This window comes from Sorex fumeus, unplaced genomic scaffold, assembly GCF_029834395.1.
Source record: "Sorex fumeus unplaced genomic scaffold, SorFum_2.1 ptg000072l, whole genome shotgun sequence".
Taxonomy (NCBI): Eukaryota; Metazoa; Chordata; class Mammalia; order Eulipotyphla; family Soricidae; genus Sorex; species Sorex fumeus.
Genome location: NW_026606129.1, coordinates 813446 through 827823, shown reverse-complemented (window position 1 = coordinate 827823; position 14378 = coordinate 813446). Strand labels below are relative to the sequence as shown.

Below are 14378 nucleotides of genomic sequence, written 5' to 3'. Positions count from 1 at the left end.
CCGACCCGCGCGGCGTGCCCGCGCGCCCAGGGAGCCGGCGGCCGGCGCGCGCGGCGCGGCGGGGCGGGGCGGCGGGGCGGGGCGGGCGGGCGGCGGGCGAGGCGGCGGCGCGGCGCTCGGGGCTCGGCTCAGCCCGGGCGCGCCGCCATCCCGGCTCGCGCGCCGCCCTGCTCTGGCGCCGGAACTGGCGCGCGGGCCGCCGGGCGGGCCCGCCGGAAGTGACGCCGCGCGGCCCGGGCTCCGGCGAGGGCGGCGGCGGCGGGCGGGCGGGCGGGCGGGGCGCCGCCGGAAGTGACGCCGCGCGCCCCAGCCACGTCGGGAGGGCCCCCGGCGCGCCGGCTCGGCGCGGGCGTCGCCGCCGGAAGTGACGCGCCGCCGGAAGTGACGCCTCGGGCGGGCGCCGCCATGGCGCACATCACCATCAACCAGTACCTGCAGCAGGTGGGTGCGCGCGGCGGGGCGCGGGCTGCCCTCGCAGGGAGCGGGCGTCCGGGGCCCCGGAGGGCTCGGGTGCGGGAGCCACGGCCCGTGCGGGGCGCGGGGGGGACGCTGCAGCCCCCCGCCCCCCGCGCGTGCTGCTGACCCCGAGCCGGTTCGGGGCCGCCGCCTCCGAGCTCGCGCGAACGCCCCCTCCGCTCCGCTCCCGGATTCGCCGCTGCCCCCCAGCCCCGCCTGCCCCGAGCCGGGGACGCCGGTGTCGCGGGGCTTCCCGCGGACGCCGCGCGCTCCGCCTCTGCCGCCCGGCCCGGGAGCGTCCCCGGCAGCCCCGCGACACCCGCCGGCCCAGAGCTCCTCTCCGTTCGCTGCGTTCCCGTTTCCCCGTCCAGAGACGAGCACGTCCGGATCCAGCTCTCGGCCGTGACTTTGCTAGCGAGGAAAGCCCCCCCCCCCCCCCCCCCCCCGGGCGGAGCGCTTGGCCTGCGGCGGCCGCCCTGCGCTCCGCCAGTTTGGGCGCTGCCTGGGGACCGACCGCCCCGGTGTGACGGTCTGCGCCGGGCCTGCGCGCACCTGGACCGGGGTGGTGCCGAGAGCTCGTGTCCTGGGTCACGGGACAAGGTCCCGACCACGGGGACCTCCCGGCGGTGCCGGGGGCTGGGCTGGCACACGAGTGACATCTGCTCCGTTGGGTCGCGCGCAGGAAGGTTGTCTCCGGCCGTTTGCTGCCGAGATCCCCCTTCCCGTGGGGCATGAGCGGGGTGGAGTGGATGCTCAGTCTTTCCTCTGCGACAGGTCTGCGAAGCCATCGACAGCAGAGATGGGGCTTCCTGCGCGGAGCTGGTGTCCTTCAAGCACCCGCACGTCGCCAATCCACGGCTACAGGTGGGCGAGGGCCCCGCTCTATCCTACATGGCTGCCTGCCCTTGGGGCAGGGGGTGGAGGGGCAGAGACTGCCTGGGCTGGCTGTCCCCAGTGCCTCGTGCGGCTGTGAGCAGGGTAGGCCACCCTCTATGTTGGCAGGTGTCCGGGCAGAGGTGGCCACCCCTGCTCCGAGGGAGGCAGGCCCTTGATGGAGGCCCTTGAAGGGCCCGAGGCCAGCTCCACGGGAGGGGCGGCTCTGTTCTTGGCATGCGGCGATCGGCCCCGGGCCTGGAAGTGCCTCTTTCACTGCACCTGCTGGTCACTGCCATCCTCTCCCTTTGCAGATGGCCTCCCCGGAGGAGAAGTGCCAGCAGGTGCTGGAGCCGCCTTACGACGAGATGTTCGCCGCCCACCTGAGGTCAGCCGCAGGGGTGGGGAGGGCGTGCTTCCCTGCTCAGGGACGTCCGTTGGGGAAAGGGCGCCTGCTGTCCAGCCAGGTGTGGTGAAGAGTGGCCTTGTCGGCCAGAGGCCTCACCGGCCTGTCAGCATGAACCGGTCTTGACACCGCTTGTGAGCACTGACAGTCACCTGGTCAGTACTGGTTGTGACCCAGCTGGCCTCTGCATCCTCTCTTGCTCCTTTACGTTGGTCCCTCCCCCCACCGTCTGTCCAGTTTCCCTCCAGGGACACTGCTGTTGGGACCGTGGGGCTGGCGGTGGCCGTAGGTTCCTGTCGTCCCGAGGGCCATGTCCTGTGCCCCCTGCCTGTTCCTCAGTCCGGCGTCCTTTCCAGGTGCACCTACGCAGTGGGGAACCACGACTTCATCGAGGCCTACAAGTGCCAGACGGTCATCGTCCAATATCCTTGACTTCTCTCCCTTCTGAACCGCTGTTGGCTGCGTGCGGTACCATCATTGGTGCTGTCTCCCTGGGAGAGCACCCTGGGGTTTCGGTGGGGTCTGAGGCTAGTTCTGAGGCCCGGTGCCCGTGGGCAGAGGCAGCTCAGAGAGCCGCTCAGGATGTCCACGCGGAGAAGAGTCGGCAGCTGAGCAGCTGTGTTTCCTTTGGACTCAGGGGTTTTTCTCTTTGGCCTTGGGTTTGATCCTGGTACCATGACAACATCCTATCATCGATGAGGTTTTTGCCCCCACGCTTGGAGGTGCTCAGGGCTTACCCCTGGCTCCTGTGCTCAAGGGTCATTCCTCGTGGGGCTTGGGGGACCCTGTGGGGTGGCCAGGATCGCAGCTGAGTCAGCCATGTCAAGGCAAGTGGCCAGCCTCCTGCCTGCCGCCAGGTTTTGTGGTAGTGGTTCTGAAGCTTTGGCACAACGTGAGGATCAGGACTCAGCAACCAAAGCTGTGGCAGGACCAATTGGAGGCAACTTGCGTCTGCAGGAATTTTCTTACCATGCAGTGTACTAGTAGGAAATCACAAGGTTTACTTGTGTTTTGGATTTCGGGACACACCTGACAGTGCTCAGGATCGTCCTGGCAGTGCTCGGGGTCCCTGTGTACTGTTGGGAGTGGAACTGGAGTCAGTCACGTGCAAGCTTGCGCCTTGGTCCTGTTCTACTTGTCTGGGCCCTAGCCTAGTATAGTCCACATCTCTCGGTCGGAGTGGCACCTGGCACCTCCCACCTGTCTTCTGTCCGTGAATTGTCCTTGACCTGGCATGTCTTTCCTGCGTGCATTCCAGGCTCATAAGGAGGAGAACTGGTGAGTGGGTCCACGGGCAGTGGGCGGCAGCGTGTGTGAGATGTGCATGCGTGTGTGAGGGCAGCGGTGTGGTACGCACGCGTATGTGGGAGGGGGGGGGACAGCGGCCGGCGGCTTGACTGAGGTGGCATGGTGGGTGTGTACGTCGGTACTTCTGTGTGCGCACGAGGGCAGCGGCTGGCTGAGTGTCCTGAGGTGGCAGGAGGGAGGTGGGGGTCTTCCTCGTAAGGGATCAGTTGGGAACGTAGCCTTGGTTTTGGCTCCTGTGAGTGAGGGGTAGGGCCATGGGTGATGCTCGGGGCACTTCCGGCGCCCCGTCCAGGTCAAGGGGTCACAACTTGTCTGGGAGCTGTTGGTGGGGGTGCACAGGCACCTCACAACGGCCCTTCCTGGGCCGTGACACGTCCCGGCAGTGTCAGGTGCGGCTGCCCGGGCATGCTGGCATGGGGCAGCAGTGGGGCCCCAGAGGGACCCTGGCAAGGCTCGGGTGCATTGGGGTTCGGCGCTATTGGGGACTCCTCTTTACTGCAGGGCGCTGCCTGTCATGTACGCAGTGGCGCTGGACCTGCGAATCTTCGCCAACAGTGTGAGTGTCTCCCGCGGCATCTCCGGGCTGCAGAGCAGGTGGGGACGGGCCCCGCCGGACTTGAGCAGGCTCCTGGCCTGTGCTTGGATCTGGTGCCCGGCGCCCCCATGATCCCGAGGCGCCTGTTGCCCCCGTCCTCGTGGGTCCTGTGGGAGGCTGTCTTGCCCCCTTGGCGCATCTGACCGAGCAGCTTTCCTCAGAGCCTGTGGGCCGACCCCCACTTCTGTGGGCAGGAGGGAGGTCCGGGAAGGGGAACAGCTCGGCACTGAGGTCCTCAGGACTGCTATGGCTTTTTCAATTCTTGCGAATGACTGAGAGTCCAGGCCGACAGGTGGACAGCGTGGACACCAGGCCCCCCCCACACGCACGTGCACGCACAGTGGTACAGGCTGTGGTCCGCGCTCTGCAGAGCCCCGGGTGAGGCTTCTGAGGGGGCCAGGCCCCTCTCCAGGGCTTGCTGGGGAGCCCCCAAGCACCTGCCCTGGGGCTGGGGTTCCTCCTCCTGCACCGTGGATGGGAGCCTGGGCGAGCCCCGGGCAGGGTTGGTCTGGCCGTGGGGCTCGAGGCCTTCAGGCCCTGCGGGGCATCTGCGGGCTCCACCAGGTTGAGGGGTCAGTGCCCGGATGCTCTCGCTGGGGCTCCCAGAGCAAGGGCCGGAAGTGGCCACTCTGAGACTGACGTCCCAGAGTGCTGGCCTGCCCTCGGGCGGTCTGACCCCAGAGCCTGGTCCACACACCCAATGGGGACACAGCTAGGGGGAGCGGGGCGAGGCCACACGCGCCAGCCCTGCCAGCCCCTCGGCTGGGCTCTCAGCAGGCGTGATATCCCCTTCCCCAGGCAGATCAGCAGCTGGTGAGGAAAGGCAAGAGCAGGACTGGGGACATGCTGGAGAAGGCGGCCGAGCTGCTGATGGGCTGCTTCCGCGTCTGCGCCAGCGACACGTAAGGACCTGGCTCCGCCCCCCCTCCGCCCATCCCGCCCTGCGGCCCCTCTCCCCGTGACTGGCACGCCGTCTCCTGCACAGGCGGGCTGGCATCGAGGACTCCAAGAAGTGGGGCATGCTGTTCCTGGTGAACCAGCTGTTCAAGATCTACTTCAAGGTGGGCAGGGGGCCCGGCCTCCAGCATCACCGTGGCCACAGGGCCGGGCACGACACGCAGCCCCCGGGGGTGCCAGGCGTTCTACCTGGCACAGCGGGACACCCCCAGGGTAAGGGTGCTGCTTGCTCCGGGTGCCCGTGGGCTTGGCGTGGGCCCTCAGGGATGACGGGGCACGGGCGGGGTCCCCGACCCTCAGGGGCTGCTTGTCTGGCAGATCAACAAGCTGCACCTGTGTAAGCCCCTGATCCGCGCCATCGACAGCTCCAACCTGAAGGAGGATTACAGCACGGCTCAGAGGGTGACGTACAGGTACTACGTGGGGCGCAAGGCCATGTTCGACAGCGACTTCAAGCAGGGTGAGTGCCGGGGCCTGTGCCGCGCGAGGGGGAGCCCTGCCCTCTTGTTGACTCCCCCGGGAGCCGCCCTCCTGGGTCTCGTCCCACTCCCTGGCCACGGCTGGCCGGAGGTGCTGTCACGACGCAGGGACACGGCGGAGGCGCACACAGCCCAGGATGTGGCCGGGACCTCGGCCCTTAGCTGGCTCCCTGCCGGGCGCCTGCACCCCCAGCGGCTCACCCGGTCCTGGGCATGGGGGCTGAGTGAGCTCTGGGGCCCTGTGCTGGCTGCTGAGAACAGCCTGCTAGTCCTGCAGCCCCGGTGGAGCTAGTGTGAGCTGGTGCTTTGGGGCCCTCCTTGTTGGCCTCCAGGCCAGAGTTCAGATCCCTCTAGAGCCGGGAGGGTCCAGCGTTGCCCTGCTGGTACGTGTGTGTGCACGTGAACGCTTCTTTGCGCGCATGCGTGTTCCCACCGGTGTCAGCGTGCATCTCTGTGTTTGCGCACGTGTGTACGTGCGTGCTTAGTGGAGGCCCCGTCCCACTGAGATCTTGTGACAGGCCCTTCCCCGCTTTCCAGTTTCCTCCGGTTGGGGCCGGTTTCTGCGACTGGCTTTGGGCTCCAGCTCATCACCGCCAGCACTGCTGGGCGCGCCTGCTTGGCGTCACAGTCTTGTCTGGGGTGCTGTCGCGCAGGGACACGGCGGAGGCACACACACCCCTGCGTCTCGCGGGTCCTGCCAGCTTTCCCAGACCAGCCTTTGCCTCAGTAGCCCTTCGCGGTGTGGCCGTCAGTTTGTCCCCTTCCCATGGGCCCTGGAAACAGGCTCTTCTGTGGACCCTTGGGGACACGTGCTTTCCCCGAGGTTCCTTCGGGCCCCAGAGCTGCCGCAGTGGCTCATGGCTGCATCCGCCTAGTCCCCTTCCGAGTTGGGGTGAGCAGCGTGGGTGGGGCGGGGGCCCACGTGCCACCTCTGTCTGCAGCCGAGGAGTACCTGTCCTTCGCCTTTGAGCACTGCCACCGCTCCAGCCAGAAGAACAAGAGGATGATCCTCATCTACCTGCTGCCAGTGAAGATGCTGCTGGTGAGTCGGGTCCCTCCCCCTCCGTCTCTGGGCCCGGCGTCCACAGAGCAGGTGGGCTGACCAGTCCCAACCTGAGCGGCATCAGCACACCCGCCGGCCGCGGAGCCTTCCGGAAAGGCCCTGGCGCTTCTTGTGAAGGTGCAGCCAGCACGGGACAAAGGACGCGTGTGGCCCATCTCCCCTGCTGTCGAGATCGGGGCGTGGGCCTGGGTCCGCCAGAGGGAGCAAGACCATCCTGGCCTGCTTGTGGGCCCCCGGGAACAACCGACGGGGGAGCTTCCCTGCCTCTCTTTCCTTGTCGAACACACATTAAGGCTGGGGGGAAGGCGGTGCCGGGGGAGGGGAGACCGCCTCCCCACCCATTTCAGGAACCCCTGGGACCCAGGCACCGGGCTCTGGCTGAAGGGGCGTTTGTACTGCCCGCCTGGAGGTGGTATTTCTGAGTCCGTGGTGCCCCAGGCCCCAGGCCTGTGCTGTCCTCCTCACCGGCCTTGAACGGTGACTCTGCCCCTGCTTCAGAGAAGCCAGAAGGGACGTGAGTGTTCGGGACTTGACTCTTGCCGAAGGGCTGCCCAGAGGTTGTCTGACTGTGGGCCAACTCTTGCCAGGGTCACATGCCCACCATGGAGCTGCTAGAGAAGTACCACCTCCTGCAGTTTGCTGAGGTCACCCGGGCGGTCAGGTAGGCCCTGCCCCGGGGGGTCTGCGGGCAAGGGCCGACCTGGGCGGCGCTGACGTGCGTCTCCTCCCGCCCGCCCCAGCGAGGGGAACCTGCTGCTGCTGCACGAGGCCCTGAGCCGGCACGAGGCCTTCTTCATCCGCTGTGGCATCTTCCTCATCCTCGAGAAGCTGAAGATCATCACCTACAGGAACCTCTTCAAGAAAGTGTAAGGCCTCGAGGGGCTCTGCGGGGCTCCCCCAGGACAGCCTGACTCGCCCGCTTCTCCCCCCGTGGTTGGGGTCGCAGACTCCGTGTTCTCAGCCCTGGTTTGGGGCAGCCAGACGCTCCCAGTGCAGCGCAGTGAAGCCACCCAGGCTGCCGCCTTTGGCGCCAATACAATGGCACTGGGCGCGGCCTGTGCTGCAGGAAGGCGGGTTGGGGTCGTGTGGGTCGCACTGTCCCGGAGTCGGAGTTCGTGTAGGTTCCCCTCTGTCACTGCTGATCCCCTCGTCCTCGAGTTTTTCCATCACCCTCTTCCCCCTAGGGGAGCAGAGCCTGTCGCCCTTTCCCTCTCGTGTGACCCAGAGGCAGACTCCGCACCGGGCCTGGTCCCCGTGCTCTTGGTCCCCTTTGCACAGCCGTAGGCAGCACCTCCGGTCATCCAGACCACGTGGCCCGTGTCGGGGAGGCATGCTCGGCCTCGGGTCCGAGCACAGCGCCGTCATGCTGGCAGCTCGGCGCTCCCGGTGTGTGGTAGAGTCTTGGACAGTGCCCGGTTGATGCGCGTCCCTGCTCCTCAGGGCTGTGTCTGTATTGGCCTTCACAGCCTGGCCTCGTGCCCCCGTGCCCTCAGCAGGCGTGTCTGTTTCCTTTCCAGGTACTTGTTGCTCCGAACACACCAGCTGTCTCTGGATGCCTTTCTCGTGGCCTTGAAGTTCATGCAGGTGGAGGATGTGGACATTGATGAAGTCCAGTGCATCCTGGCCAACCTGATATACATGGTAGGACACCCTGCTCCTCGTGACCGGATTCAGGGGCTACACGACCTGACCCACGTGGTGGGGATTTTGACAAACGTGGTAGATGATCTGACATACGTGGTGGTACAGACTGACGCGTGGCAGACGATGCGACGCCTGTGTAAAGGACCTGATGCACGTGGTAGGTGAGCTGGTGCGTGTGGTAGGTGGCCTGGCGTGACAGACCCGACTCTTGTGATGACCTGATTACGTGGCAGCTTACTAGGTGCCTGGGTACACGTGGTAGGACGTCCTCATTGGCCTCCAGGATAACCTGACTCATGCTGACCCAAAGCTCCTGCCGGGTGCACGTGGCTGCGTGCCTGTCACTGTCACCTGAGTGTTCCCAGCCCTCTGGGAGCGTTCCACTGCGCAGACCCCAGGCACTCGCGCTCCCGGAAGCGCTTTGTGGGACAGCTCAGCGAGCAGCCGTATCATTTGCTGTGTGCGAGTGTGCGCAGCTGTGTGGCTTCCCCCGTTTTGTGTGTGTGTGTGTGTGTGTGTGTGTGTGTGTGTGTGTGTGTACGCGCAGCTGTATGGCTTCCTCTGTGTGTGTGTGCGCGAGTGTGCAGCTGTGTGGCTTCCCGTGTGTGTGTGTGTGTGTGTGTGTGTGTGTGTGTGTATGTGTGCGCGCGCAGCTTTGTGGCTTCCCCCATGTGTGTGAGTGTGTGTGCAGCTGTGGCTTTCCCCTAGTGTGTATGTGTGTGTGAGTGTGTCGCAGATACGTCGTTTCCTCTGTCATTTCCTGTGCGTGCCTGTGTCCCTCCCAATGGGCCGTCACCGGGCACAAGCACCGCCTTCTCTCTGCAGGGGCACATCAAAGGCTATATCTCCCATCAGCATCAGAAGCTGGTGGTCAGCAAGCAGAACCCGTTCCCGCCTCTGTCCACCGTGTGCTGACTTGTTCCAGTGAGCAGCACTGCATGGGCGCCAAGACCCCATCACCCTCATGGGCCACTTGCACCTCCTTCCGTGGCCCTTGTGGAGGAGACCCAGGCAGCTGTGTTTCGTGTCTCGGGAGTGTGGGACCAAGTGTGTCTGTATTTTCTACGATTCCCCATAAAAGGTATTTGACGTTAGAGCTGGCGGCAGGGACCGACTGGCCTGTGTCGTGTGTCTAGCTTCCCCTGGTGACGTGCTTAGGAGCCCAGGCCCCTCTGGGTTTGGTGGCGTCTTTCTGTGGTCCTGAGCTGCTCGCGCCCGCGCTGGGCAGGTGTGGGCAGCTGTGTGAAGCAGAGGTCCTCCTGCAGCTGCCTGGGCTCAGTGTCACAGGGCTCGGACCTCTAGCACTCACTTGACCTCAGGGATGGGCTGGCGGCAGCAGGAGCGAACCCGCCCTCCCGTACTCCCGAGTCCCCTTGGTGCCTCTGTCCGCCATTCCGGCCTCCCACTCCTCAGGCACCATCGTCCGAGGGAGCCCCGCCTGCCCATGGTGGGCGTGAAACGGTGGCGTTCTGGCCCACGAGGCGTTCCCCTTCCTGTGCCAGGCCTGCTGCCCATTGGTCGGAGACCCACATGTGCGTTCTGAGGTTCACATGCAGGGTCAGGCGTGAGACCCGGAACTCAGGCGTCGGAACCCCCAGTTCCTCATCGGGGGCGACACTCCAGCCCACGCACACCTTACCTCACTGCTGCAGGGCCCTCTGCACTTCCGGCGGCCGCCCTCCCCCTCCCTGGCCAGGCGTGCCTGGTGGCGGGCAGACTGCAGGCCCCGTCTCGGCCCCTTCTTTAACTCAGCTGTCGGGGCCTTCTAGCCTCTGTCCTTTCCCTCTGGGAAAGTCCCTCGGACAGGAGGCTGGGTGTGGCCTTCAGACCCCTCCGGAGAGTGGGTGTGTGCTCCAGGGCCTGGCTGCCCTGGGCGTGGGCTCCGGGCCCTTTCGTTCTGGCTGAGGTTAGATCAGCGGGGTTATTAGCAGTGGCTGTGAGGTCCCCCAACCCCCTGGAGGCGGGTGGGAGGCACAAGTGCCCCACCACTCCCTGCACCCTCTGCACCCATCTTCTGGCGGCCTGTGCCAGACACTCTTGACAAACGCACCGGGTCCCCGTGGGGTGCTGCATCAGACGGCGGAGGGCCGGGACTCGCCGTGGGCAGGTGGCTTTATTACCAGCTGGCGCAGCACGTCACCCCATGACCTGCCTGAACCACAGAGCGTAGCGGGACACCTTGGTGAGAAGCACCACGGGCTGGTCCGGGGACGCCCAGCTCAGGAGCCCTGACAGGAACCAGGTGCCCTGGTGCTGCCGGACCACCGCGCTGCCCGCCCCCCAGCAGCGGCCCACGCGCACCCTCTCACAGTAGGTCCTGGTGGTGACTGTCACGTTGAGGGTGCTGGCACACTCGCTGCTGTCCACAGGCGTGACCGCCAGCAGTGTGGGCACCTCTTCAAGCTCCGAGCCATTGCAGGTCCAGCCAGTGAGGACGCCACCATTTCCTGGGAGCAGCACGTGCTCTGCAAAGTCCCCCTCGGGGGTACAGATGGGGCGCCCCATCTCCGGGCACTGGAGGGGCTGCGCCAGCTCCAGCAGAGAGAGGTCGTTCTCTCCTGAGTCCTGGTCGTACCGCGGGTGCACGTGTCTGCGTCTCACCGCCACCTCCTCGTGCTCTCCCTGGAGGCCTGGGACAGAGACCCCACGGGAGGTTGGTCTCAGGCGACACCCAGTGAGGCTCTGGGGTCACGTGGGGCCTGCAGGAACACGGGGGCACTGGATCCCTCTGTCTGCAGGATGCACTTCGTGTGGGATCTGAGCCACGTGGCCACCGGGGCCTGAGCACCATCTACAGTGTGACCCACATAGCCCGCTCCCGTGGCCCCGCCCCATGGCTGCACCACTCTGGGGCCCACTTGCTCCCGCACTCACCTGTCTCCACGCTGATGTTAGTGTGCAGGAGTGCGCAGCTCGCCGTGGTCAGCACGAAGCTCTGGTCCACCACCACGCCAGCACAGAAGGCCGTTCCCAGCGTGTTTCTGAGCCTGACCTTGAACATGCAGAGGCCCAGAAGGGCAGGTGCCCAGGCGCAGCCCAGCCACATAGCACATCACGTCGAGCCAGGGCAGTGGGTCTGGTGGGTCTGCTGCCCCCATGTGACTAATACTCATTTTAATTGTAGTATCTTAAGTGAAAATGTTTTCTTAGGCACTTTCTGCGTATTTAGCAGTAGACCTCCAATCTTCAACACGTATCCCGGGGAGGGGGCAGAAAGCCAGAGGCCCCCACGGAGAGCAGAGCCCGGGCCTGAGCTTGTCGGGGGGACAGCGCCCAGGGTGGCCAAGGCAGGGCTGGGGGCAGCGGGAGGGGCCTGTACGCTGTGTGGCCCCAGGACAGCGGGGAACGTGGTCTGAGGCAGAGGCCTGGGACTCAGCGAAAGGGGGAAGTGGAGGCCAGGTGTCGCCCTGGGGTGCTGCGGGCTGTGGGTGGGTGGGCCAGGCAGTGAGCTGTGTGAGAGGGTCCTGGTCCAGCCCAGCAGCCTGAGCCAGAACTCTCGGACCCGGACGGGTGGGGAGGCTGGGCCTGGGCTCTTACCTGCCACGGGAAGGCCCTGGTCTTCCACCAGCCCGCAGAGTCTATCGTACAGACGGAATTCGGGACCCCGCAGGCACACTTGTCTTCGGGGGCAGGATTAGGCGGTCAGGGGGCTCTCCCCTTGCCCCTCAGCCCCCCACCGTGGCAGTGCTGTGGCTGCCACTCACCGTGTGGCTCACAGGCTCGGCGGTCCCAGGCCAGCTGGTGGCCCCGCGCGCAGCTGCAGAAGTAGGAGGTGGGGCCGGGCCGGCAGAAGTGTGCACAGCCCTCAGGCCTCTGGGGGTAGCACAGGTTCTTGGCTGGGGGGAAGGGGACAGAGCACAGACCCTGAGGCAACCTCGCGGCCCGCCCGGCCCTGCCTTCCATTCTCCCCAGGCCAGACCCCTGGTCACTGCCGCCCTGACACAGAGCTGCTCCCCGGGGGTGGGAGGGTGGACCTGTCCAGTGGCCCCGCTGCGGGCCGGGGTGATGCTCTGGAGTTGGCTCACTGGGCCAAGAAGCATCTTGACCGGGAGCTCGTGGGCTGGGGGAGTTTCTCCTGACCTGACAGTCTGATGGTGAGCCCCCTGGTCGAGGAGGGCAGATCTGGGCAGAGTATCTGGGGAGGGGGCTGCCTCCTCGGGGACCGCGGGGCTCACCGAATGCGCAGGTGGTGCCCTCGAAGCCCGCGGCACAGGTGCAGGTGTACCCTCGGATGTGGTCTTGGCACGAGCCGCCGTGGAGGCAGGGCTGGGACACGCAGGGAAAGCCCCCTGCCAAGGGACCACCTGCTAGTGCGTCTGCCCCGCGCGTCTGCCCGCGCTGCCGGGCCCGGCTCTGTCCATGCTCCAGCTGCAGCCCGGAACCTCAGTGCAGCTGGTCCCGCCCTCGGCCCACCACTCCCCTGACCCTGGGCAGCAGCGGAGGGGGCTGAGCAGGACCAAGCACGGGGGGGACACTCACCCCGGTACTGCTTCCAGAACTCAGCCTGGACGAGAAAAGACAGGAGTACACGTGACCCCACGGCCCCTCCCAACCTGTGTCCAGCGGGGGGGCCCAGGGAGGAGCAGACTGCAGCTCCTCTGCCTCAGGCTCTTCCGTGGCACAGCAGGAAGCAGGCCTGGGTCAGCACTGAGTCAGCACTGAGTCAGTGCTCAGCACCGCACCTGCCCACGGCAATCCCGCGCCTGTTCACAGTAACCCCGTGCCTGCCCCTGGTTCACCCCACACCTGCTCGTGGTGATCCAGCACTTGCTCATGGGTAGTCCTGCGCCAGTTCGCGGTAATCCTGCACCTATGATCTGCGTGACTAGTGTAATTTGAGTCTTCCTTACAAATCGGAATCAGTTCTGAGTTTTTTAATCTCTCTAAAAATTCCTGCACATCCGAACCCGGAGTGGTTTTGGGGTCTCTCCCTGGCCTGGGACTCCCCGGAGAGGAATCCGGAGTCAGGCTGTCGCCACAGCAGGTGACGGGGGGCCCAGGACATGCCGAGCCCAGCGGCTCACCGTGTCCCCGTCGTGCTCGAACACCTCCCTGGCCTCCTCGTACGCGCAGACCTCCTCGTAGCACTCTTTCTCCAGGTTGCCCTCGAAGAGCTCCTCCAGCATGTAGGAGCTGGCCCGCCGCCACCGGCCCAGGACCCCGTGTGCTGCCGGCGCTGGAAGGAAGACTGAGGGGGGGAGTGAGCCCTGGGGGCCCGCCTCCGGGACCCAGTGCAGGTGAGAACGCGGGGCCGGGGGCAGAGCCCTGGGTCAAGGGTCTCTGGAGAACAGCCCCTGGCGCTGGGCCTGATCCACTCAGGTGAGTTCTGAGACGTGGTCTCCTGGCTGGCACCTGGGACCGAAGGGAGGCTGCGGCTGAGGGCGGTCCCCGTCCCAGTGTCCTCCGGGCCCGGTGCTCGGTGCCCCCTGCGTCTGAGGCTCGGGGCCTCCCCCAGCCCCACAGCCCAGAGCTCTGAGGTCTCCCAGATCACGGGGGAGCCATGTGGCCCCTGAAGGACGCACCCCACAGGCTGCTCACAGCCCCCGCCCTGCACAGGGTCCCTCAGGCCCGCTGGAGACTGGGACTGGGTCTTGCTTCCTGTCTCTCCTAGACGCCCCTTCCCGACACCCCCGGCCTTTTGGTGCTCATCTGCGCCGATGAGCAGGTGAGAGGCAACCGCTTCCCTGCCCGCCTGAGCCCCTGGAAGGTTCTGGAAGGAGCTTTACCTGAGGGCAGAGCCCCGCACGGCCCCAGGGCCAGGACGAGGATGAGGAGCAGCGGGGGGCAGCCGGCCATCCTGTCCGCTGGTCACAGGACAAAGTCCACGGAGGCTGGGGAGGCGGCAGGCGCCAGCGAGTGACCTGCCAGGAGGGACGGACTCGGACTTGCCGCAGCTGCTCCCTGCGGAGACCCTGGCGTGTCCACCGGGCCTGGGAAGGGCAGAGATGTCTGTCCTGGGGGACCAGAGCGGGAGCACAGCGGGGACTGGGGGGTCTCACCGCTGCCAGGGGCAGGGAGATGGGGGGTCAGTGAAGACCAGGGGAACCCTCTGCCCCAGCCCGATGACAGGCAGAAAGGGCGGGAGAGGGGGCGGGTGGCACGGGGCGGGGAGAGGGGTGGCGAGGGGGCGTGGCGATGGGCGGGGATGGGTGGGCTGCAGGCGGGTGCAGAGGGGCCCAGACCCACCATCCCCCCCTTGCGGTGGGCCTGGGGGAGCTCCGTGTCTGCCTGGACTCTGACTCCTCCGGCAGCCGTGGGACAGTCCCCCCCAGCCAGCTGTTCCCCTCACCCCGGCAGAGCCGCGCGGGGCCCCTGACCCCCCAAACGTGCACTTCCCTTGCTCCCCTCAGCCCTCGAGGGGACAGGGGCCCGGGCAGGGCGTGCCCGAGACCCCCTCCCTGGTGGGGGCTCTGCGTCCAGCAGGGGGCAGCTGTTTGTCCTTGGGGCACAGCCTCGGGCCCTCCAGCTGGGGGCCAGGACAGGGTGCAGCCCCGGCCCAGGGTGATGGTGGCCCGGCTGCTGTGCCGGCCTGGGGGTGAGCGGAGCTGCGCGTGTCCGTGAGGTTCTCCCAGGCCCTGCTGTTTGCTCAGCTGCGGG

General features: G+C 66.6%; 2 protein-coding genes across 2 annotated transcripts; one reads left to right on the top strand and one right to left on the bottom strand.

Moving 5' to 3' along the window:
• The first annotated feature begins 396 nt into the window (after positions 1-396).
• PCID2 (PCI domain containing 2) lies at positions 397-8784 on the top strand. Its single transcript, XM_056129814.1, has 14 exons — positions 397-441; positions 1231-1320; positions 1644-1717; positions 2092-2157; positions 2972-3013; positions 3545-3599; positions 4437-4540; positions 4624-4699; positions 4914-5055; positions 6016-6116; positions 6725-6798; positions 6878-7003; positions 7655-7778; positions 8607-8784. Exons 1-14 carry the CDS (start codon positions 406-408, stop codon positions 8694-8696), a joined length of 1200 nt encoding a protein of 399 aa, XP_055985789.1. The 5' UTR covers positions 397-405; the 3' UTR covers positions 8697-8784.
• A 1092-nt stretch (positions 8785-9876) lies between these two features.
• On the bottom strand, positions 9877-13831 carry PROZ (protein Z, vitamin K dependent plasma glycoprotein). Its single transcript, XM_056129815.1, has 8 exons — positions 13508-13831; positions 12806-12969; positions 12261-12285; positions 11957-12070; positions 11486-11617; positions 11319-11401; positions 10656-10773; positions 9877-10411 (listed from the first exon to the last, which is right to left on the bottom strand). The coding sequence occupies exons 1-8, from the start codon at positions 13575-13577 to the stop codon at positions 9918-9920; spliced, it is 1200 nt and encodes a 399-aa protein (XP_055985790.1). The 5' UTR covers positions 13578-13831; the 3' UTR covers positions 9877-9917.
• Positions 13832-14378: the final 547 nt, after the last annotated feature.